The sequence below is a fragment of the Aythya marila genome (assembly GCF_965140915.1).
Source record: "Aythya marila genome assembly, chromosome: 2".
In the NCBI taxonomy this organism is placed as follows: Eukaryota; Metazoa; Chordata; class Aves; order Anseriformes; family Anatidae; genus Aythya; species Aythya marila.
In genome coordinates this window covers 4052654-4075398 of record NC_139043.1, presented here as the reverse complement: position 1 = coordinate 4075398, position 22745 = coordinate 4052654, and the positions used below count along the sequence as shown (strand labels likewise).

The 22745-nt window shown below is 37.7% G+C and overlaps 2 protein-coding genes across 2 annotated transcripts in view; one reads left to right on the top strand and one right to left on the bottom strand.

The window, feature by feature from the left end:
* ADCYAP1R1 (ADCYAP receptor type I) overlaps positions 1-3121 on the top strand; it is a 143755-nt gene extending 140634 nt beyond the window's left edge. Inside the window, exon 18 of the transcript XR_014317056.1 lies at positions 1216-3121. The gene's annotated coding sequence lies outside the window, so the exon portion shown is untranslated. The remainder of the gene's footprint in view (positions 1-1215) is intronic.
* A 7468-nt stretch (positions 3122-10589) lies between these two features.
* LOC309874442 (vasoactive intestinal polypeptide receptor 1-like) overlaps positions 10590-22745 on the bottom strand; it is a gene marked incomplete at both ends in the record, with an annotated part of 29524 nt that continues 17368 nt past the window's right edge. The window contains 9 exons of the mRNA XM_082752609.1: positions 10590-10778; positions 11963-12004; positions 13225-13354; positions 13800-13891; positions 14741-14810; positions 17962-18022; positions 20078-20231; positions 20663-20795; positions 21914-22011. Coding sequence (XP_082608735.1) covers positions 10590-10778; positions 11963-12004; positions 13225-13354; positions 13800-13891; positions 14741-14810; positions 17962-18022; positions 20078-20231; positions 20663-20795; positions 21914-22011 — 969 coding nt within the window. The remainder of the gene's footprint in view (positions 10779-11962; positions 12005-13224; positions 13355-13799; positions 13892-14740; positions 14811-17961; positions 18023-20077; positions 20232-20662; positions 20796-21913; positions 22012-22745) is intronic.

The window sequence follows — 22745 nt, the reverse complement described above, 5'->3', positions numbered from 1 at the left end:
TTGGTTCTGGATTTGTGCCTCAGAACAGTATTATTAATACTATTTTTTAGGCATTCTCAGCAAGAGAGGATAAGGACTGAATAGTCATGAAAACACGGACTTGTCCCTTACACTCCAGAGCCAATGCTCTGGAGCAAGGCAAGTTAAAGGGCATTGGAGGGGAAATTTCTACTTTTTCAGTCCACGTGTTTACTGTTCAATGGACAAATTGAAATCTACAGTACCTTTCACCAGCACTGAATTTACCAGAAGAAACTATGTATCTCCACATATCTAATATATGTTATTTTATACAAGCAATCCCTTCTATTATATTTTTTTATTGTAAGTGCTGACACACTTGCAAAGTTATTGTGGGTTTTTTTTGCGGTTTTTTTTTTTTTTTTGGTTTGTTTGTTTGTTTTTTCTTAGTCATTCTGACTTTCTCAGTGTTTCTGGAAAGATCAGATTTCAGGTGTATATAGTAAACTAAAACAGATTCTGATGCCATCGCACAAATTACTGTCTCAGAAATCTTTATATTGAATGTAAGCTGAAGATACTGGACATGGATGGCCACCACTCACTGTGGCTGACATTTTTATTTGTTTCAGGATGGAAGAAACCAAAAGGTGGTTTGCTTCTGGGTGTGTGTAAATATCAATTCAGTGTAATAGTGCTTTGTTTGATTTTTCACTGTGAAATATATTTTGGAGCTAGAAAGACTATGTTATTAAAACTATGTAATTAAAAGGAAAACAAAAGTGTGCAGTGCAGTACTCCTTGAGCCATCTTTTCTACCATGTCCATAATGTATTTCTAGTTTAATTTTTCTTTTTTTTTTTTTTTTTTTTTTTGTAAGAGTTCAAAAACCTATTGTACTGCATCTTTTGTGAGTATTTAATGTACCTAACCACTGCTTTATTATTGACTTTTGATGTGGACTATTGGTATGACAGAACTATTAACATCTCCAAATGAAAAATAAGATATATATTTCAGAAGTACAAGACTTGTTTCATTGTTGACTGGTGACCTCAAATGTTGTTACCTTTACCTGTATTGTGTTCAGTTGTGTGTATTTTTATTTTGTAGAAGAAATGCCCAGGTTGCTCTGCTTCATTTAAGTACTTATATTTGAAAACCAGGTGTTAAAATTGGATGATGGGAGAAGGGAGAGAGAACAGTTAAACTGAAAGTTGTTTGCTTTTTTTTTTTTTTTTTTTTTTTATCCAGGGATTTGCTCTTATGAACAAAGCTTCCAGAGAAATGAGAGAAATGTTGGATATTTAAAATCATCTTCTACCTAGTGCTGCAGAAAAATAAATGTGACCCTAGGAGATCTGTTATAGCCTGGGAGTTCTAGGGAGAGCAAGATAAAGACAATTAGAGCAGGATACATGGGATCTTGATTGACCTCCAGCTGTCAGACAAGATTGGTGTCTCTTATAGCTCCTATCTGTGATGTCTGTGTGGATTTCCAGGAACCTGAAATAAACTCACTGACTGAGATAAACTAAGCTTATCTACTTTTGGGTAGCTAGACTATGTCTATGTGAGAGTGATGTCTGTTGGATTCCTGAGGTGGAACAACTTTAGAGGTGTACATAATGCAAAGATACAACCAAATATCTGATTTTGCCTGATTTCCACAGTATGTCCTAAAACCTAGGTCTGTGGGTTTTAATTAGGGCTTATAAGAGATTCTGTGAAAGAAAAAAATAATATATATATATATCTCCATAGCTATAACTGCAAAGCTGTTTAGACAGGCTCCAAAGGTGCTGAAATCTCACTTAGGCTATATTACACGTCTGTGTCCCTTTCAACATCAGGCATGTTCAGCATTAAGGATTGTGGATCATAGGAAAGCCCTGGGAAAGATCTTATGTCACTAAGGTAGCTTACGACATCCACATCACCACTGACAGTGAAGTCTTCCTCTGATATAGTTGTTCTGGTTGTAGCCACCAGAGAGAAATGAAGGATTTTAGAGTAAGAGCATTAAACGTATATATGATGTCTACTCAAGGGTGACATGATTCATACTTTGCACATATCTGTTTCTTTCCACCAGGAAGTCTAACTGACCAGATCAGAGACTAATATCTGTACTATGAAAGTCTATATGTAGTTGACTTTCCCCTAGGGTCTGTGCTTAGTCACTATTATTCTGTTTCTTGTATGGTGAGGAATAATGGTCTTGAAAATCTTGAGGTTGGCTTCTGTTGGATGTTACCAAGCAGATCTGGGGGAGATGCATGCCTGATAAAGGCTCTAACTCAGTGCAGTTTTCAGGAGGTCTTGTTCTCTCCACTCTTATCACATGTACACATGTTATCACATGTGATAAGCACTTCTGTGTCTAGAAACAAACCATGGTACATAGTACACACACAATGAAAAAAAGTTAGCATTTTATCCTCTGCTTTTAGGAGTCAGAAACATGCAACCTGTTCAGAATTGCATTTAAGAGTAAAGTTGGGAAGATATGGAGCATGAAGGAACAGTTAATGATGCTCTGATGTTAAGCTCCATGCACATCTGTACTGAAGAGTGAAGTTCAGCTAAATACACATTGTACTTTGTGTATGGAAACACACCAGCAGAGCTTAAAAAATGTTTTAAACTTCATGGTCATTTCACTTTCTTATGATTAATATCACAATTTCCTATTGGTCTTCTGGGGAATTCATCCATGTAAAGAATTACTCTGTGATATGATGTCATGTGAAATGACACTCTTTAGTGTCTGAAATGACAAACATCTGGATATGCCTTTTCCAATGGAGTGTGTCCTTGCAGAAAAGTCTGAAGAGGCCTTCATGTAGCAGTGTAATCTGTAAAAACAAATATTTAATGTGTTTGTTCTCATTCCCTTCTTTTTGTCCATTTAGCGGTGATGCAACATACTGTAGCTCTGAGAAGAGATATACCAAGTTATCATATGGAAAGCTGTATTTTGGCTTTTGACTGTGTCAAGGTACAAACCTACTGGCCTGCTGGTTCTAATACCAGTCTTTTTTTTGGTCAAAACTGGTTTAACTAATAATGGTATCTGAGGTTATTCAGCTTTGTTATAAGGTGGAAAAACATACATGAATTGCTGCTTTGTAATAATTTTTGTGTTTTGAGAAATTGTTTTTAACATGTAGACTGCTATAGATGACACAATAAATGTATTACCATTTTGTATAAGTCCATTCTGATATAAAATGACAACAAAGAGAGCTTTTTGTCTGTGAAGTTGCAGGGTAGCATATTTCTATATGAACAGTTGGGATGGAGTTTGGGGGGCTAAAAACATTAGCTTACTCATGGAAAGGAGTCCCTGAATTACACTTGGCAAAGTCAGTCCTGGATTAATTAGGCATGAAGTCTTTGCTGTTAGTGGGCCATGCACATTTTTCCTTCACCATCAATCAGCAGAGTAATGCTAAGAAGGTGTTTAGTCCACCACATAAGTATCAAAAGTGAATATAGTTTGATATTGAAAAAACAAACAAACAAACAAAAAACAACACACTCTCTCTTGTAACTAATAACCCCTGTTGTTCTAAACTTCAATCTACAGGTCCTTTTGGGCCTGTGGATTATTTCTAAGGGGTTTAAAGTGGAAAATAAAGTTTGTTTTTCTCAAAAAAAAGGCATTGCCAGTTGCCAAAGTTGGGATAAACCATATCCCAAAGTTAGCTTAGGGATATGGTTTAGTGGAGGGCTGTTAGCGTTAGGTTGGAGGTTGGACTCGATGACCTTGAGGTCTCTTCCAACCTAGAAAATTCTGTGATTCTGTGATTCTGTGAAAAACACTGGTCTCTATCATATCTGACATGCTTTGAGGTTCCATTTCTTTTCCAGTCAAAACAAACCTCAAGGTTCTTGTCAGGGTCATTTTTAAAAGATCATGGACATTCACCCTACTATTACAGAGGACTCTGCACTAGACAATCTATTCATGAGCCTTCTTCCATCTTTTTCCTCAGCTTCTGTAACTCTTTGTCTGTCCCCCCCATGGGGACATGATCTGTGATCATGGATCATTATACAAGGTCATGGTGGCAAGGTAGGTGCAAGACAGGTCAGAGACAAGGTCATGATGTCAGCCTATTTCAACAGGACCAATGGTGGGGCGGGGCTGTAGTGGAACTGGAGATCAGCATATAGTGTTACTATAGGAACTGGGTTGAAATGGGATGCTAGGCTGTGGTGGTTTTACCCAGCTGGGCAGCTGAGCTCCACCACAACCACTCTCTCACTCCCTCTCCTCAGAGGGAAAGGGGGAGAATATACAATGTAAAGGGTCAAGGATTGAGATAAGGAAGGGAGATCACTCAAGTTATTGTTACAGGCAAAATAGATTCAGCATAGGGAGATTAACAAAATTTATTACCTATTATTAACAAGCTAGAGAAGTGAGAAACTGCAAAAAAAAGACAAACCAAAAACACCTTCCCTCTCATCCACCCTCTTCTCCTTCCTCCCCATGAGCAGCACAAGGAAATGGGGGTTGCAGTCAGTCCCTGATGCTTCATCTCCGCTGCTGCCTCACAGCCCCTCTCTGCCCCTGCTCCACGCGGGGTCCCTCCCACGGGATGCCATCCTTTCCGAACTGAGCCCGCGGGGCTACCCACAAGCAGCAGCTCGTCAGGAATTGCTCTCACATGGCTCATTACCACAGGGTCCATCCCCCAGGAGCAAACTGCTCCAGCGTGGGTCCCCCATGGGCGGCAGCTCCCCCCAGACCCTCTGCTCCTGTGTGGGCTCCTCTCCATGGATTGCAGCTCCGGCCCGGGGCCTGCATGGGGGCCCTTCGGGGGCTCTCTATGGGCCTCAGCCTCCTCCAGGCCACATCCACCTGCTCCACCAGGGACTCCTCCATGGGCTGCAGCATGGAGATCTGCTCCATGTGGGACACATGGGCTGCAGGGGGACAGCCTGCTCCACCAGGGGCCGCAGGGGAACTTGTGCTGCATTCCTGGAACACCTCCTGCCCTCCTGCTGCACTCGTCTTGGGGGCTGCAGGGCTGCTTCTCACTCCTCAGTCTTCCAGCTGCTGTTGCACAGCAGTGTGTTTGTTTCCCTTCCTTAAATCTGCTCTCCCAGAGGCATGAACAATGCCACTTATTGCCTCAGCTCTGGCCAGTGGTGAGTCCCTTTGGAGATGGCTGAAACTGGCCCTTATCTAACGTGGGGCACCTTCTGGATTCTTCTCACAATCCACACCTGCAGCCTCCCACTACCAAAACCTTGTTATGTAAACTCAGTACATGGGTCCATGGTCAGGTTGGGGGAGTCCTCAGTGCAGATGTGTGGGATATTATTTTTCTGTATCACTGTGAATATCTTGTGACAATCCACTTACTTGGGGATTTACTGGGTGAGCTGGGCCAGCATCAACCCTTTATTTTGGTTGTAAGATGATGCAGCACAGGATGTGTCTGCCCTTTCTACCACATGCTGAAGAGCTATATCAGTCACTGTCCCACTAAACAGGGAGCTTAGCAAATGTGGAAGAGGGAATCTGGAGAATACTTTATTTCTAAAGGTTATGTGTCTAGTCTGAGCAGATGTTTTAGGCTTCTTTTGTAGTTTACAGACAGAGAAAGACAAGGCACATATAAATGTATTTAAATGTAAAAGTCATGTGGTAAATGTCCATAACTTTAAAGACACAGTACCACACTAACACATTTGCTACAAGAATCAGACATTAGAAAACCTTCATTTACTAAATCTGTCAAAATACCAAAGAGAACAACTTTAACAAATTCTCACTGTCTAGTTCAAATGGATTTTAACACAACTTTTAAACGAATATCATGAAGACTTACAAGTAGGGTCTCTAAGTTTACTAAAACACTATTTCTGGAAACTTGCATCTAGTGGGGCACTGTCATCAAATTGTATCTGAATTGTTACAATAGTTGAACAATAAATGAATACTGAATTTCCAAAAACCTTGACCAATTTTGGCATCACAGGATTTAGTCACTCACCCATTATCTGGCATTGACTCCCCTCACACCAGTTTTTAATCTCAGTCCTGCAAGGGTGTGGGTTTAATCAACATTGCCCACTCACATAACTTGGCCTGAGAGTGAGTTTTTTGGACAGGAAACATTTTTGTACAGCATTTTAAAAGATTAAAAGAAAGTCATAAGATACTGCTGATGTAACCACATAGGTAGCCCATATACAAGGAGGCTATGACCCTCCTTTAATAGACTTTACCTACAGGGCTGAGTTTATCTGAGTTTATCAATTGGTTGCTTAGATTAAATAGTGTCATTTCAGGTACAGTGTGGTGTCCTGTTTGGTCTCCAGATGAGTGTAAGTGTACGAAAATCTGAATCATATCTCCAGGACAGTGTAGATGTTTTGGATGTCCCAAGAGCATTTGATAACTATGTTTATAAAATCCAACCCCAGATTAATAGTTAATGATGCTTAGACAACTCTGTAGTTAGCCAAATATAGGTGCTCACTTCAGGGAGATCTGTGCAGCTCAAGGATTTCACTAACTGTACTGCTAATACTGTCACTGGCTTAGACATCCAATCTTAGTTTATATCAAACTAAATGATACACTTGAGTAATCTCCATTCTCTACACCCCTCTCGTATAATGACAGAGCTGCCTATGATCCCACGATAGATTGTATGTACCCTCATACATACTCTAGTACGTATGTTGCAGGCTCCAGTTCCTCAGTTCAGCCTTTTTCTGAACATAATCAGACTTAATGTTTTTTGGTCCTGTATGTTATTGTTGTTCTTGTTTTTTATTTAATTGGTTTGGTTTGGTTTAATATCTTCTACTATTTCTCTGAACCATTCTGAAAATCCAAATGTGTATAGAATATGCAACCTTGGGAAAGGTCAGCATTGGTCAGCATTGCCAGCACAGGCTGGAGGATTTTCTTTTAATCTGGAATCCACACAATAAAGCTTTCAGGAGAGTTAAAAAAAAAAAAAAAAAAAAAAAAAAAAAAAAAAAAAGAGAGAGAGAGTAAAATTAACAAACTACTACTACTACTCTTAGTACTCTTAGTGAGAAGTTTCAATCACCTAATCAACTTGACTCTGCTGCGCCATGCAACATCGAGAGAAACAGATGAAACAATTGTTTTTAATCTTTCTATGAGTAGTTTAGAAATGGATTTTAAAATATGTAGAGTGTTAAACTATGTGAAAGACAACAGAATTAGAGGAAGAGAAAACAGCTTTTCCTAGCAGATATACTAAATGATACACTTGAGTAATCTCCATTCTCTACACCCCTTGCACATGTCCCTTGGTAATCATATAAATCTCACTTGGGAGAGGGTACACCTCAGATCCTCAGCTAGTTAGGCTAGCTGTGAACAGTGCTTGAGCGTGCTTCAGCATGCTTCATGGCTGTTCTGACTGTGCACTTCCAGACAGTGCAGTAGCATTCCCAGTACACACCATGAACCACTAGATGGCAGTGCCTTCACACAAATGGCACAACACTTCTAGGCATCCTTTGTGACAACGCCTTTGCTGCCTTCAAAGGCGTGGAATGGAGCAGTACGTATCCATAACACATTCCTTTTCCTGCATACACCATCATGTTCTTACATGTGCCATGAAGCAGCCTTCTCAGTGCCCACATAAAATCTTTATCCAAGAAACTTTTGTTCTCCCCAGGGCTATCAACTTCATCATCATGTTGTTCCAAGTGTGCCCTTTATAAAAATTATGCAAATAATGCTTTTATATGCGCAGAATAACTTTATAAAGCCCTCAATTCCAGCTTATGGCTTACACATCTTGATTAAAAATGATAGAAAAGTATAAGACTTGGAAAAGTCAAAAGCATAAGGAGGGATGCAGGGACATTCTGGACAAGGCCCAGGCAGAACAGGTGGCTGGCATATTGCTAAGGTTGCTGGAGAACATTTGAGGTATTTTGTTGGATCACTGTGAGGTGGGATGTGAGGGTGTCTGGAAAGAGGCTAAGGCAGGAGTGGTTATCCAAGGAGTTAATGCAATCTAAGTGTGAATGGTGACCGTAGATGGGCACAAAACAGTTTTTGAAGTCTGACAAGAACAGTGTCATTACTGCATATTTTGAATTTTCTGCTGCTGAACACTGGATGAGTGATGAAAGGATCCTTCTTGATGTACCTACTACTGCTCTTTGTCATAATTTGTCCTTTCCTTAGATCCTTGGTCCAGTAAAGAAGCTTCCCAGTAAGAAAATCAAAGGACATGTAGTGAGATAGGTGGCCTTAAAGTAAAATTTAGGCCATCCTGGGAGCACAGATGGGAAGTGGGAATTGCTGTGTAACACAAGATGGCTGATATATACACCAAATAAACCATGAAGAAAGGTGTTAGAGAAAATATGATAGTATGTTCAAAACATAAAGCTTCAGGCCAGTCTTTTGTTTGTTTTTGTCTGTTTGTTTAGGAAACATTCTCAGGTCAGACAAAAGCAGGATCATTCCAATTTGTTGCTTCCAAAGACAAATGAAAGGAAATTATGTGTCAATTCCTTCATATATTATATAACTCAACACTGTTTAATTATTTCCTCAAGAAAACATTTATAAGTAGCCAAATATCTGAATAAATGATCTTTTCTCCTAAATTTATAGAAGCAGGCTACTACAAAGCTTTGTCTTGGTGATGGTGTCTTGAAATAGAAGTGAGGCATCAACTCAAGCCACAGGTTAAAGTTCCTATAATGTAAATCTCCTCTTGGGTAAAGAGATCATAATCATACATATTCATTGGCTTCAAAACTTTATCCATAACAAACACAATTACAAGACTGTCATTTTTTGATAAAGTCTTGAAGGAAACGTCCAAATTGACATAAAACATTTAAAAAATTACAAACACAACAGTTTTAATTATCACTTACATTTTATAGATGTACGTCACACAAATGTGTTCAAATCACTATGCTAGGCAACGCACAACACAGGAGCAATGATTATTTTTACAAGGAAAACTAATAAGGTGGTCAGAACAGACAAGACAACACCTTTGTATAGAGCATGTGATTCATTGGGACAAATGGAGTAAATGCCTAATTAATAAAGGAGTGGTCTAACTTATGTGTATAGAAACATGGACAATGCATCTCTGTTGTAATAACACATGTAAGGCTAGAGATGATGTACCTAAAATCAACAAAGAGGTTCCCACAAAGTCAATATCACCTTGCTTAAATAATTAATCAAGAGTTCAACAAAATCAGGGACCAGAGCTCTACTTTTTAAAGCTAAGCTGGTATTCCAGTTCACAGAAATTCCAGGGTGTACTTGAATGGCTGCAGTCTCTAGAATTGCTTTCAAGTCTGGATGCAGGTCCTTCTGGGAATGGTCCCATCTTGAAATGAACTGCAGCTATGTTTCATGTACCTTGTGTAAACACGCTGCTTTTTGGAGAGTTTGATGTAGAGGCCAATTCAATCCCAAAGAGGAAGGCCACCCAAAGAAGTGATGTAAGTACAGGATTGGTTTGCTCTGTTTTACCAGACCATACTCTGTTTCGCTTCTGACCTCTTCAATGCACATTCTTCAATGGAGTGATAATGAGCTGAGAAATGGTGGGCAGGACTGAAATCAACACAACAATGACAGAGTTCATCCTCAGAGAGAGGTCACCAAAAATCACAGAAGCACAGTATCACTGTGGATTTAATTGGAGGATCCAGCTAACCTTCAAGGATATTGCAATAGAAGTTCTGTTCCAGCTACACAAGGACCAGTGTCTGGTCACTAAGAAGACTCAGTTTGTAAATTATTCTGAGCTTAAGAAAGCCCAACTGGGATATTGCATTATGTTTGCTGTATGTTCCTCCTTTGTACATGCATAATCTTCCTAAGGCTCAGCTACTACATGTTTTCCCATGGGTAAGAAAATGCCATCTTAAGTCCTCAGTCCTGACTTAGTATCTCCATTGTACAGGCATGAAAAAAAAAAAAAGCAAACAAAATCACCAATCAAATAAACAACAACAGAAGCAACAACAACAAAATCAAACAAAAAACAAGTAGATAATGTAACTCAAGTCATTTTTGCATCACTCATGTGATACCTTGAGATTCCTTTCAAAGGAGCTTACTGCTCCTTAGACAGGTGCTTAGCACTTCCCAGTGCATAATTCCATCAAGTTGGCTGAAATTGCCTCAAAACAGTAAAAAATCACTATTTTTTTTTTCACAAGCTTTTGCCACTCTGTAATCTTTCAAATGAAGATTAATTATAGTGCTCTTCCAAACTGAAATTTCAGGAAACACTGACAAAGATGTGACAAACATGATGGACCTGGGAAAAATGAATGTAGTTCCTTTGATTTGAGTGCTAACCTTTTGATGCACAAGTCCTCAGGATCTGTCGTTTCACAACAATAACAATGAACAAAAACAATGGATTTTGTGTGGTTGAGGAGAGAAAGAGCCAGAGTTGTGATACTGTGGTACTAATCTGTACCAGGTGAGAAAAGCAGGTCGTGTTCAGGACAAGAAATTCTCAGAAGTCTGTTGACACTACAGAAAGCCATAAAGAATCCCAACTGTCTATATTTTAGGTAGTATGCTACGATGTTACAGCAACTCAGCCTGCTAGATAAACTCAGACAGAAGTTACACCATTCTGGTATGCAGATATTTTCCTTTTCGGACTGATTTTTTCAAGCAATGATAACTGAGTAACATAATTGACTGGACTGTTTTCTCTGGACATTGTACCATGTTTGTGTGTGAAGCTCAGGTACTCTTGATACTGCCATTTGCACAGTTGTTTCTTGAGTTCACTTTGAACCTACGGAAAAGGAATTATAAAAACAATCAGAAAACAAAGACTTTTTCATTGGAGATAAAACGACCTTTCATAGGTCATTGAAGATAAAATATGCCAAAATTTCTATGTGACTGCTAGGCCCATATACACCCAAACCAATAAAGCCTTAACGCATTTTTAGGTGGACTTAAATCATACACCCATTCACACTAAAATAAATAATAAATAAACAAACTATTAACAAAATTCAGAGGATGACAAGGAAGTTTTTCTTTCTTTTTGTAGTTTCTTTCTTTATTGTTGTATTTCTACCACATAAATATTTCCACCTTTTTTTTTTTTTTTTTTTTTTTTTTTTTTTTTTTTTTTATATTACAGATATTTTTCCTCATACCAAGTCTGTGCCTTCCTGTTGTGACCTGCAGTGTAAAATACGACCGCACAAGGTCCTTCTCCAGGTTTTCAGTTTATCCATATTGAAATCCCTCTTACAGATCTCTTACTGATTTTGGAAGATACTGAACCAACTTAAAAATATATTACATTACATTACACTATTTATACAGAGAAATCCAGATAAATCTCATTCTTTCTGTGGGAAGCTGCTTTTAAAATGATAAAGCTCTGTAAAATGTACTCTAGGGATTGTATCTAAATTCTAAGAACGCGGCAAAAAGAGAAAAGAAAGTGCTTGAGCAAAACTGCAGAATTCATATAAGATGCGCTGGAGAGGAAAAGGGAAAGGGAAAGGGAAAGGGAAAGGGAAAGGGAAAGGGAAAGGGAAAGGGAAAGGGAAAGGGAAAGGGAAAGGGAAAGGGAAAGGGAAAGGGAAAGGGAAAGGGAAAGGGAAAGGGAAAGGGAAAACACACCAGGATAAAACAAACCTAAAGTACAATGTTACAAGCTTTCCACTGAGACATCATCATGATAGCTATCAGACAAAGCAGAAAAAATGTCCCCTGACAGAAAAGTCACCAACCATTTGTAAAGGGTCACAGCTTCAAAGCTTATTGTGTATCCTTCTGTCAGAATTATATGAATAAAAATAAAGTCAACAAAGGTACCAAGGGAAAAAGAGATAGGGGTATTTCATGTGTTCAGGAATAGATCAAAGCACAAATCAGTTCTGGAAACAGGAAAAAGAAAAAACAAGAGAGGCCCATGAGTTTCAAAGGTTTTGATAATTTTATATACTTGCTACTCACCTCTGCATTTGAGAAACAATATAGAAGTGCAACAACAAAACCCTAGGACAGGGAGAATAGAGAGGGGAAAAAATCAGCCATCAGGATTTGAAGCATAGAAACAGGAGGAAAAAAAAATCATCTTTCATTCAAACTTCAAGTAAGACAGCAAAAATATTTTTCCATTGTTCCATTGGGATTTATGTAATGTGGAACTATTTAATGGGTTTTCAAATTTGGATTCAATGTCTCAGTGGACTGGTGACACTACATATATATAATTGACTTTTTATGGAGGCACTAAGGACTAAATCACAGTTCACTGTATCCTACAAACAAATTCTTCCCCAGATAAGGTAGTAGGGACCTTCACCTTGTACAAGGCTATATTTTCACTAGTAAATAAAGTTGGTGAGGACCTGTTCTTGGTTTGCATGTTTTCTTCTAAATTATCTTCTTTCACTCACAAGAGGATGTCTGTGTCCAAAGAACTTATTGGGAATGGTCTTGGGTTCATATTCAGCCAGACCTGCAGTCAGACCTCTTTTGGGTGAGGGTTAGTCAGCCCACACCCAAAACTTTTCATAGACTGTGCTAACACAGGCAGATACTAGACAGTGATAAACTACATCTTCATATATAAACTGAATGAAGCACAGCCCTGAGCACTGGCCCTTGCTTCTCCACCTAGTTAAAATGGTAACATGGTCCAATGAACAAATTTGGCTTAGGCCAAAAGTGGTGGGGTACAGAGGAAAGAGGAAGGAAAAAGACCTCAAGTATTTACCAGTCCGTGGCCTTCCAAAACCAGGATATCATTCTGGACAGTGTTATAGCAAATAAAAGAAGCACAGAAGTGTTAAGATGATGGATTTACTACTGCTGAAGTGTAAGGGCAGAACAGGTTACTATATATTATCATTATTTTTTCATTTCTCGTATCATCACCTTTATTACATGTGGAATTAAGTTTCAATCAGATCTTCTTAATCCATAGCCTGATCTTCATGGCACTCAGTCATTGTTATTCAAAAAATGTAGATGTGCTTTTTTGTGATTATTAATATGAAGTCTGAGTCAGAACTCAAGACTAGCACTGGATTTTAAATAATAAGATAGTGGAACAACAGAGAGAGCTTGTACTAGAGTAAAATAGAATGTGTGTGTTGAATTTAGACACATTATTAACATCTGCTGTAATAACCAAACAAAAATGTAAAATTCCCAAGAGTGAGGTGTTTCAGCCCAAACTTCCTAGGACTCAAACTTTTTGTTCAGCTTACCTGAAAGGATCCCAAGCCTAGCTCAATGTAAAGGCGAGCTTCCAGACCAGTGCTTTCTGGGAAAAATGCAAATACAATATAGTGCACTCCAAAGAGTGGGATCAAGAGTAATGTGGATTTAGCAAGCCTCCTGGAAAACCAATAATTAAAGAACAAGGTACCGTTAGAATTACAAAGTTAGTGATGACAGTTATGTATTGGAACAAATTTTACTATGGAGGACAAGTCCAGAATGGAGGCAACTACATCCAATGAAGTTACAGAAATATTACTTTCTGCCACTCTCACTGTCAACACCTGGTCAGCAAAGATGAATCAGCATGCAAGTTTTCCAGACTGACCTTTAAGGGTCTTCTCCCTGCTATGTATGCAAAGGCTGAGGCACCAAATTACCTCCTGAGACCAATCTCAATCAAACAAAAGTGTGGGATACAAAGACAGCTTTACTTTGTTATTTCTTCTGGGGACATCTCTCTATGTATAGTAACCAATGGAACATTTTGTGGTCCTGTCTGTAAAGCAATTTCTTAGAACAAGTAACATTGGTCAACTTCAAAAGACCCTGCAATACTTACACAAAGTGGCTTGAATGGCTCCCTCCTCCGTCCTGAGATTTCAATTTGTGAACTAGAATTCTGATCACATTAATAAATATAATAAAGTTAATCTGAAAAGAAAAAACAGAATCGGTAAATTTATTACAAATCAGGAAGCATCTTCAGTTGATACAAACGAAGTAAGAATCTCCCATAATAGTAATTGCACTGATATAAACCAGTGAAGATTTGCTCTCAGATCAAATAAGTATAATTAGAAATATTCGTTTTTCCCACCAATATAGTATTACATTTAAAGATATGCTGAGTGAATTTAGTCCTGCATATCTGAATGTCATTATATGTTTGATATTATCTCATTGTACTCACTGTCAACACACAGATGATCTTCTGTGGTTTAAATAGTCCCTCCAGTTCCCTTCATCGTTAATAATAGGGATTATAACAGACACAGTCATAAATGACATATTCTTTACTTTCTGAATTTAGATAGAATGAGTCTGTGTATAACGGAATTTTTGTCTTAAGTTTACATCCTAGCAACTCATTGTAAAAATATACTAGATAAAATGACTTAGATATATTTCTTGATTTAAGTTAGCTTCATATTATCTAGGAGTTCTTGCCAGTATGGTTTGCCTTTCTTCAGAAACGGATTACAGAGGCACAGATAAGAACATAGTATATAGAATGTCTGTGGAAAAGTGATTCTATAATGTCCTAGTGTGACTCTTGAAAATTTACCCTAGACTGTAATTTAGAGGTTTTTTTGGGAAAAAAAAAAATAAAAATAAAATAAAAAATGTTACATACTATACAATAATTTCCACCTATTTGAAATTCAAAAGAAATCAAACATAGCATGTGCTACTGTGCTTTTTTTTTCCACCTTACTGAAAGAAAGCACTAGAATATGTCAGATTTCAAAAGATGCTCAAGAAAAAAAATGCAAATCATACTAATACAGTTAGCAGAATGGGGCCTTTGATGATCCATAACACTACTCCATTTTCGTCGTCATCCCAACATCTGAAACAGCAAACAAAAACAGTAATATTATCTATACCATATGAGCTTTTCCAAACTGTTTCTGTCACTGAACAGGGAGGTGACAGACATTTTGAAATGACTATTCAAAGGCCTCTGCTTCTACTTCTTCCCCAGTACCTCCCCCAGAAATTCTGTACAGCCCAATTTAAAGGAATTTTATTTGGTAAGAGCCAAGGGCTAAAGAACTAAAGTGAAGTCAAGAAATACACATATTTTCAGGCTTCTTTCCTACTCTCTTGTTGAAAAAAATAAATAAATAAATAAAATAAAAAATAAAGTTTTACAGAGTACAAATTAGGTACTAAACTGCTATACCTCCAGGAATATAGGAGTATAAGGATTTTGGTGTCATAAGGAAAGCAGATACATGTAAGAAAAATCTAGACCTCTATCAAAGGTACCCTGAAGGCAGAGAGCAAAATAGGATTTTGGTCTTTGTTGGGAGGCTGTTAATGTAATTAGCATGAATAACATTTAATTTTTTCCTCCCTTCAGTCAAGTTCCATACATGCTAGTTTTTCTCATTCTCCATCTTCCTTTATTTTCTCTTCCAGTTTTGTCACACAGAACACTTGGCTACATGTCTAAGATGTTTCTTTGCAACATGAGTTCAGACCAGCTGTCTGAAGGACATGGGTTTCCCTCTTAGATATTAGGCAAAAAAGAGAGTGGTTCTGATACTGTGGTTTGTTTATATATCTATTATCAAAGGAGCGACCAAACAAATGTAGATATCTGCAATGAGATACATTTGACTTTTTAAATGTCTTCACTGGTGCTATTCCACTACAGTTCTTTTGCAAAGATTATCAGTGCAACAGGATATGATTCACCTTACCTTAAAGTAGGCACATAAAGTATATCAGACAAGCAAACTGAGTGAGTAGACCTTTTGCTGGAAGAGCATCCAAAGTTCAAACGCTGTTCAGCCTTCAGCCTTCAGCCCCCTCTTTAACCCTGTGAGAACTTCTCAGAATGCTCATTCATCCATCTTTCCCTGAACTTTCTTTGCAACTGGAGTATCTTGTGCCAGTTTCTTCTGCTATAGATTCAAGAAATAAACCCAATACTCTGGCCATTCTGGCATCTGCACTGGGATTATTATTTTTCAGCCTAAATTATTTATACATTTCATCTGAACCTATACATATATACATACATGTATGTTTACTTAATGAATATTCTGCTTGCAGAAAAGTACTTTTATATATCACTATTTCCTGACTGATATCCATGTCTCTAAATTGGTGAGACCTGGATTTGACAGATGGACTACTTGGTGGGTAAGGAATTGTCTGGAAAGTCATACTCAAAGAGTTACAGTCGACAGCCCAATACCCTAGCGGATATTAGTAATGAGTGATGTTCCTGTGGGATTGTTACTGGGATCAGCGTTGTTTAACATCTTTGTAGGTGACATGGACATTGGGATCAAGTGCACCCTCAGCAAGTTTGATGATGACACCAAGCTGTATGGTTTGCTCAACACATTGAAGGGAAGGGATGACATCTAGAGGGACCTGGACAGGCTTGAGAGGTGGGTCTGTGCAAACCTCATGAGGTTCAACAAGGTAAAGCACAAGGTCAAGGACATGGGCCAGGGCAATCCCAAGCACAAATACAAGCTGGGCAGAGAATGGATTGAGAGCAGACCTGATGAGAAGGACATGGGGGTGTTGATGAATGGGAAACTCATCATGAGCTGGCAAGGTGCGCTTGCAGAAAACCGACCATATCCTGAGCTGCATCAAAAGCAGCATGGCCAGCAGGGTGAGGGAGGAGATTTTACCCCTCTGCTCTGCTCCCATGAGACCCTACCTGGAGCCCTGCACTCAGCTCTGGGGCCCTCAACACAAGAAGGACAGGGAGCTGTTAGAGCAAGTCCAGAGGAGGTCATGAGGATACTCAGATGCTGGAGCATCTCTGCTGTGGAGACAGGCTGAGGGAGTTGGTGTTGTTCAGCCTGGAGAAGAAAAGGCTTCAGGAGACCTTGTAGTAGCCATCTAGTGCATAAAGTACAGGAAAGCTGGAGAGGGACTCTGTCAGGAAGTGTAGTGACTAAGTAAGCAGTAACAGCTTTAAACGAAAAGAGTGTATATTAGATATAAGGAAGATTTTTTTTTTTTACTGAGAAGGAGGTGAGGCACTGGCACAGGTTGCCCAGAAAAGCCACAGATGTCCCATCCCTGAACGTGTTCAAAGCCAAGCTGGATGGGGCTTTGGTCAACCTAGTGTGGTGGGAGGTGTCCCTACCCATGACATAGGGTTTGGAATCAGATAATCTTTAAGATTAGATCATCTACCCCAATGTGTTCTATGATTCTTTGGAAAAGGAGCAGCAGGAAAGGAGGAGAAATGAAATCCTTCTTGCACCTTTTCTGGCTACAAAAAGAAAAAGTACATGCTTTGGAAAGGTAGACTACTTCCACTTATGAAACACTGCAGTGGAGAACATGTACTACAGATATACTGCAGTAATACAAAAAGAGGAAAATAGGATGTACCAATGTGGTAGACTATAATACTTATTATTTCTACACAATTTAAGTGAGTCCTGAGGAGGTAGGTATAAAATAATATCTTTTCCAACTTATCATCCATGTGAAATAACCTGAAGGCTTTCAGGGCAACCCTTAGTAAACAATCTTCTGCTTTATAACTGACTCTCATACTGAAAGATAAAGAATAATTATAATTATATATATATATATATATATAAAGATTCAAATAAAGGGATGAAAATAACACATGAAACTACCTATCAAGACATAACAATGTGTTTGTTTTCAAGGTACAGGTGTGAAAAGACTAGAGCTAGATATAAATGGCTGTTTTTAAACAGAAGTATTGGTTTTCTTAAAAAAAAAAAAAAAATCAAGAGTTGGGGATTAGAAAACTAGTGAAATTTTAATTCTTACTATGGCATTTCCAAATTTTATTACTCAGTATATGTGCAACAAAATCAGAAGACTGAAAATTATTTTCTCACTTTTTTATGAAGTTTTATGGTTGGAGGCATGACTTTGGAAAAATATTTTTGTTTTAAATTTCTATTTTTTTCCCTGCTAATAAATCAAAATATAATATAAAATAGGATGACATCGGCTTCCTTACCCAAGCTCTGACTTACCCAGTATTCTGTTGGTGTATTCTTGTGAGGACCCAAGTAAACATCACAGCAGTGGGAGCTCCTGGACAGATCAACGTAGAAAACAATATAATTTTTTTAATGCCATGTCCCATGGAAACTTTATTGCAAGAAGTTTCACAGTACAGCAGATTGGATGCACATTAAATTTCAGACAATGGGACAGACAATCTTGAAATGACTTTACGGAAGAACTTAACTCTCAGTTCAGAGGGAAGGAAAAAAAAAAAAAGAATAGGAGAACGAAATAAAAATGAAAAAGAATAGAAGAATAGGGGATGCTGTGAAACAATGTTTTCAAAAATATGAGCTAGGATTACTTGTAGGTTTGGATATAAATTAAGAGCAGATGTGCAGCTGAAAGAATCATTTATTGAGCTACAGCTATTTTGTCTTGTGAATAGTGGTCAGAACACAATACTTTGTACACTAGCTGGAAGAATTTTTCTTTCTTTCCTTCCTTCCTTCCTTCCTTCCTTCCTTCCTTCCTTCCTTCCTTCCTTCCTTCCTTCCTTCCTTCCTTCCTTCCTTCCTTCCTTCCTTCCTTCCTTCTCTCCTTCCTTCCTTCTTTTTTTTTTATCTTTTCTTGACAAGCCTCTACCAATCCTTGTAAAACAGTCAACTTGAAAGCATTCATAATAAGCATTTATAATTTCTTTCCAATCTTTGCTATTGATTCTGCATTTGTGAGTGAATAACTATTTACATTTTATTATTATTATTATTATTGTTGTTATAATTAATTAATTAATTAATTAATTTCCTTTGTAACAGGTCTTTAAACTAGCAATTTCTTTTGCTTTCCATCAGTGGGTTTCCAAAGACTAAGTGCCTTTCAAATATGCCACAAAAGAACAAAGTGACATTCACACTGATAAATCAAATTAAATATAGATACTGTCTATTTGAGTATCATATAGAATATGTAGAAAAAGCTCAGAAATTGTCATTCCTAACTTTTGTTCAAAGCTTTTATAATGGGATAATATTCAGTTTAAGTTGACTTTTTAATTAATGAAAGGAAAAAATTATATCCATATTACCTGTGATCTGAGTTGCCCCTGAGATGTCTCTCACTTTTGACTTTTTATACTACAATATCAATTGAGGTGTTTCTGTTCTTATCTCAAGTTAGCTGTGATGAATTAAGACCTAAGTGTTTAGTTTCTGGCAATCATAATTGAAATAGCTCCAAATTGGCACCCTCTTTATAAAATTCAGATTTAAAAAATTTTAGTTACATAAATAAAGTTTAAGAATCTGAAGATGGAGGCAAAAATGCTATCTACTTTAGAAGAATGTGGATTTTACTTCTAATCCAATAGTGTTATGTAACCACTCAATTTAAGCACCTCAATTTTAGAATAGCCAAGGTGAAATACAGGAATATCTGAGAGTCACAATAGACAATTCTCTGCAGTGAAAGAAAATGTGTGCTTTTTTTGTGCCACATTCTGATAACGGGAGATATTTTTAATTGTTGTATAAACTCAAAAGATTCCTTAAAGACAGCGAATGTCTTTGGAAAAATAAATAAATAGAATTTTTGATTCCTAGACCTGAACTCATGCGATCTCAGATATCTATTTCTGCCTACCAAAAGCAAAATGTCAATTTAAAGTTAGTCACTCAAATTTCTTTAGTCAGTGGATGAAGACAAGATGTTTTCAGGATGTTATCCAGGCACATTAGTCATCTGTTTGAAGACTGGATTAATCACTACCACAGCATGACTGCCTCATTCTACTGCTGCAGGAAAAACCTGGAGAGATAGTTTAGATTAGATGATTAACTTTTAAATGACAGTAGTTGCATGAAATTAATTCCAGTCATAAACAGGAGTGATGTAGTCTTTCGAGTAGGCATATCCAAGTACTTCTAATATTCTGTTCTACCCTCTCCATCAAAGTTTTAAGTGGTGAAAAATCTACCAAGATAAGAGGAAAGGCAGAATAATGGTATGGTTTTGATGTAGTACTACTGCATGAAAAGGCACCTTTCATCAAAGGAAATTATCAAAGAAAATCTCAGAATATTTTGTTTAGTTCTAAAAGTAAATGGAAATACTAAACAACACAGAGTGGAAAAGAGTACTAACCCCAGCCAGCAAATATGAACCACCATACATATTGCTTGTCTGAAACAAAGGTCAGCAAAAGCAGTGTTTGTAGGTATATCCCTTCTATAAGAAGCCAGAAGAAATTGGCTAAAATACTGAACTGGAAGAATGCTACAGCAGCTTTACAAGCAACCTGGAAATACAGAGGAATAAAAAAACCTTATTAGGTCTATTCTCCATTGGGTTTAGATTCTCTACAAGTATAAGGAAAAAATCAAATTTGCCAGACAAAAATGAGGAAATTAATACAAGGTTTCAGCAAGTATGGGATTCCATCATTTCAGTTAATTTTCTGTTTTTTGAAAAGAAAACATTGGGCCTCTTTTATAGAATTTGTGATAGAAATTGATACAGCTCCATTAGGTTCAACAAGGCTGTACCTATATACCAATTCTGGATGTAATGTAACCCATAGCACTTGATCTTTTTGTTTGTAAGGTATTGATTGCTTTAAGATTTCAGTTCTTGCAAACTAAAGAGAAATTGGATTAAGAAATCTACATGTTCTCTTCAGGTCATGAATTAAGTATTAACTCAATGGAAGACAGTAGGGAAGTTTAGTACCGTTGACATTAGGCAGTGGTCCATAGTTTCATCTGCAAACAAAACAGCATCTTTGGTGAAAACAGCAATTGCTCTCAGGATAAAGGAGACAAACAGGTGCATATGGATGTAATTCCGTGTACAGTGGAATTTTCTGACATAGAAAAAGAAAAGGAAAATGTTTTTTCAAGAGAAATTTCTCATCTGAACTCAGACAGGAATGCAGGGTGACTTTAGACACTTTCCAAGGCAAATAATCTGTCATCTGAGAGGCAGCTAGGCAAACAGGATCACAGCAGTTATTATCTGTTTGCTCTACTAAAAGTGTTAGCTTAATTGTCCTTGAATTGCCACACATTTAAAGCAGATTCCAGGAGCAGAGAATAACTCTGGGACTCTTGGGCTATACTGCAATAGTGCCTTCTAATTATCCTAAATAACTTTTTTTTTTTTTTTTTTTTTTTTTTTTTTTTTTTTGTTAAACAAGACTGCAACAGGCTCTCCAGCTCCTTTCTTGCTGGAGGAGAACAGAGAGGATTGAATAGGTGTCAGCTGCTTGTTGTGGGATTACTAACAGAGAAGCAGTTGTCTTACTCCAGGCTGTATTTCCCTGGATTGTCCTGTCCATGGTTTGGCCTTGAGATGAAGGAATCTCCTTCAAGGTTTGGACATATCAGCCTCCTGGTCCTGGGTCCTTCTATAGGAGATATGACCTTTGAGACTGTCAGTTTACACCACCTAGGAAGTTGCTTCTGTGGTCTGCACTCCTGCCTGGAAAGTAGACTTAACATTTTTGTTCAGGTTCATTGGAGCCAGTCTAAACCAGGATCCATTTCCTAATATCCGACAGTATCAAGCATGACATTTAATTTCTTTAAACCTCTTTCCATTGTTCCTTATTATGTCTTTCACAGAGGGAATGAACAATTTAGAATGACTACAGGTTCAGGGCATGAGACATACTCAGTTTCTGCAAAATATGTCCTGCTATGTACTGGAGGAATAGTTATCTTATGTTAATAGCAATAACAGCTTGAAGCATTACTACTGTATGGTGCAATCATAGAGAATAAGACAGACTGTCCAGTCAGCTTTATTGTTTTAGTGTCTGCAGGGAAATGCCACAACATGAATAAAAGAACACATTTCCATTGATAGTATAATGCCTGAGAAAGGTTTGAAAATAGTTAAAAAACAAAAACACAGAAGGTTTGGAAGGAATTAGGATAAGGCTGTCTTGAGACATCCTGAAAAGAGACTTTTCTTTTTTACCTGAAGGCAGCAAAGACAATTAGAGCTGTAATGAGTGAAGTCACTGATGCTGCATAGCCAGCAGTGTAGACACGCCAAAATGCAGAATAATACGATTTCTATGAGAAAAAGAGAACAAAGATCAATGCTGGTGGTTATGCAGCATGCATGCTGGTGTGCTCATTTCACTAAGCTACAGTTTCCCTTATCAGTCATTCCCATCCCCTCCATGCTGCTTTAGGTGCTAAAGATCTGATTCAGGTTTTCCCTCCATCACTAACATGTCGTTTTTCCTTTGAACCCTTCAAAACCTTATGCATGAGACAGGTTCCACAGCCCACCAACTCATCCGAAATAGTGACCATAAAATAGTTTGAGCGTGCTTAACAAGAAGATGTTAACTTTGTTATGTAACTATGATTCTTCTTCTAGGTACATATGGACGCTATGGCACTGAAACCTGCTGATGGGTGATTTGTGAGTCAGTAACTTTAGACTTGGGCCAGATTGTACTCCATTAAGGTCAAAGGATGTTTTCTGCTGATTCGAGAATTGTTGGTTTTCATAAACAGCTATAGTTAAATAATAAATAAAACTTGCATTTTGCAGGAGAGGAAAGCAAAATTCTGTGAAAAAGCATTTCATTCACTGGCCTTACAGCTGTAACACTGTAAATTCTTTGTAGTTTATTTGTTTCTTTGCTTTGCATTCAAATAGTCTATTTCAAAAAAAAAAATAAATACAATTTTATTTGGCTTTAGCTATGCACATTTTATTCTGATTCACTACAGGTTCACCTAACTATTCAAAATCCTAAGAAACTAAATTCTCTGAATTTAGTTTCAAATTTCCT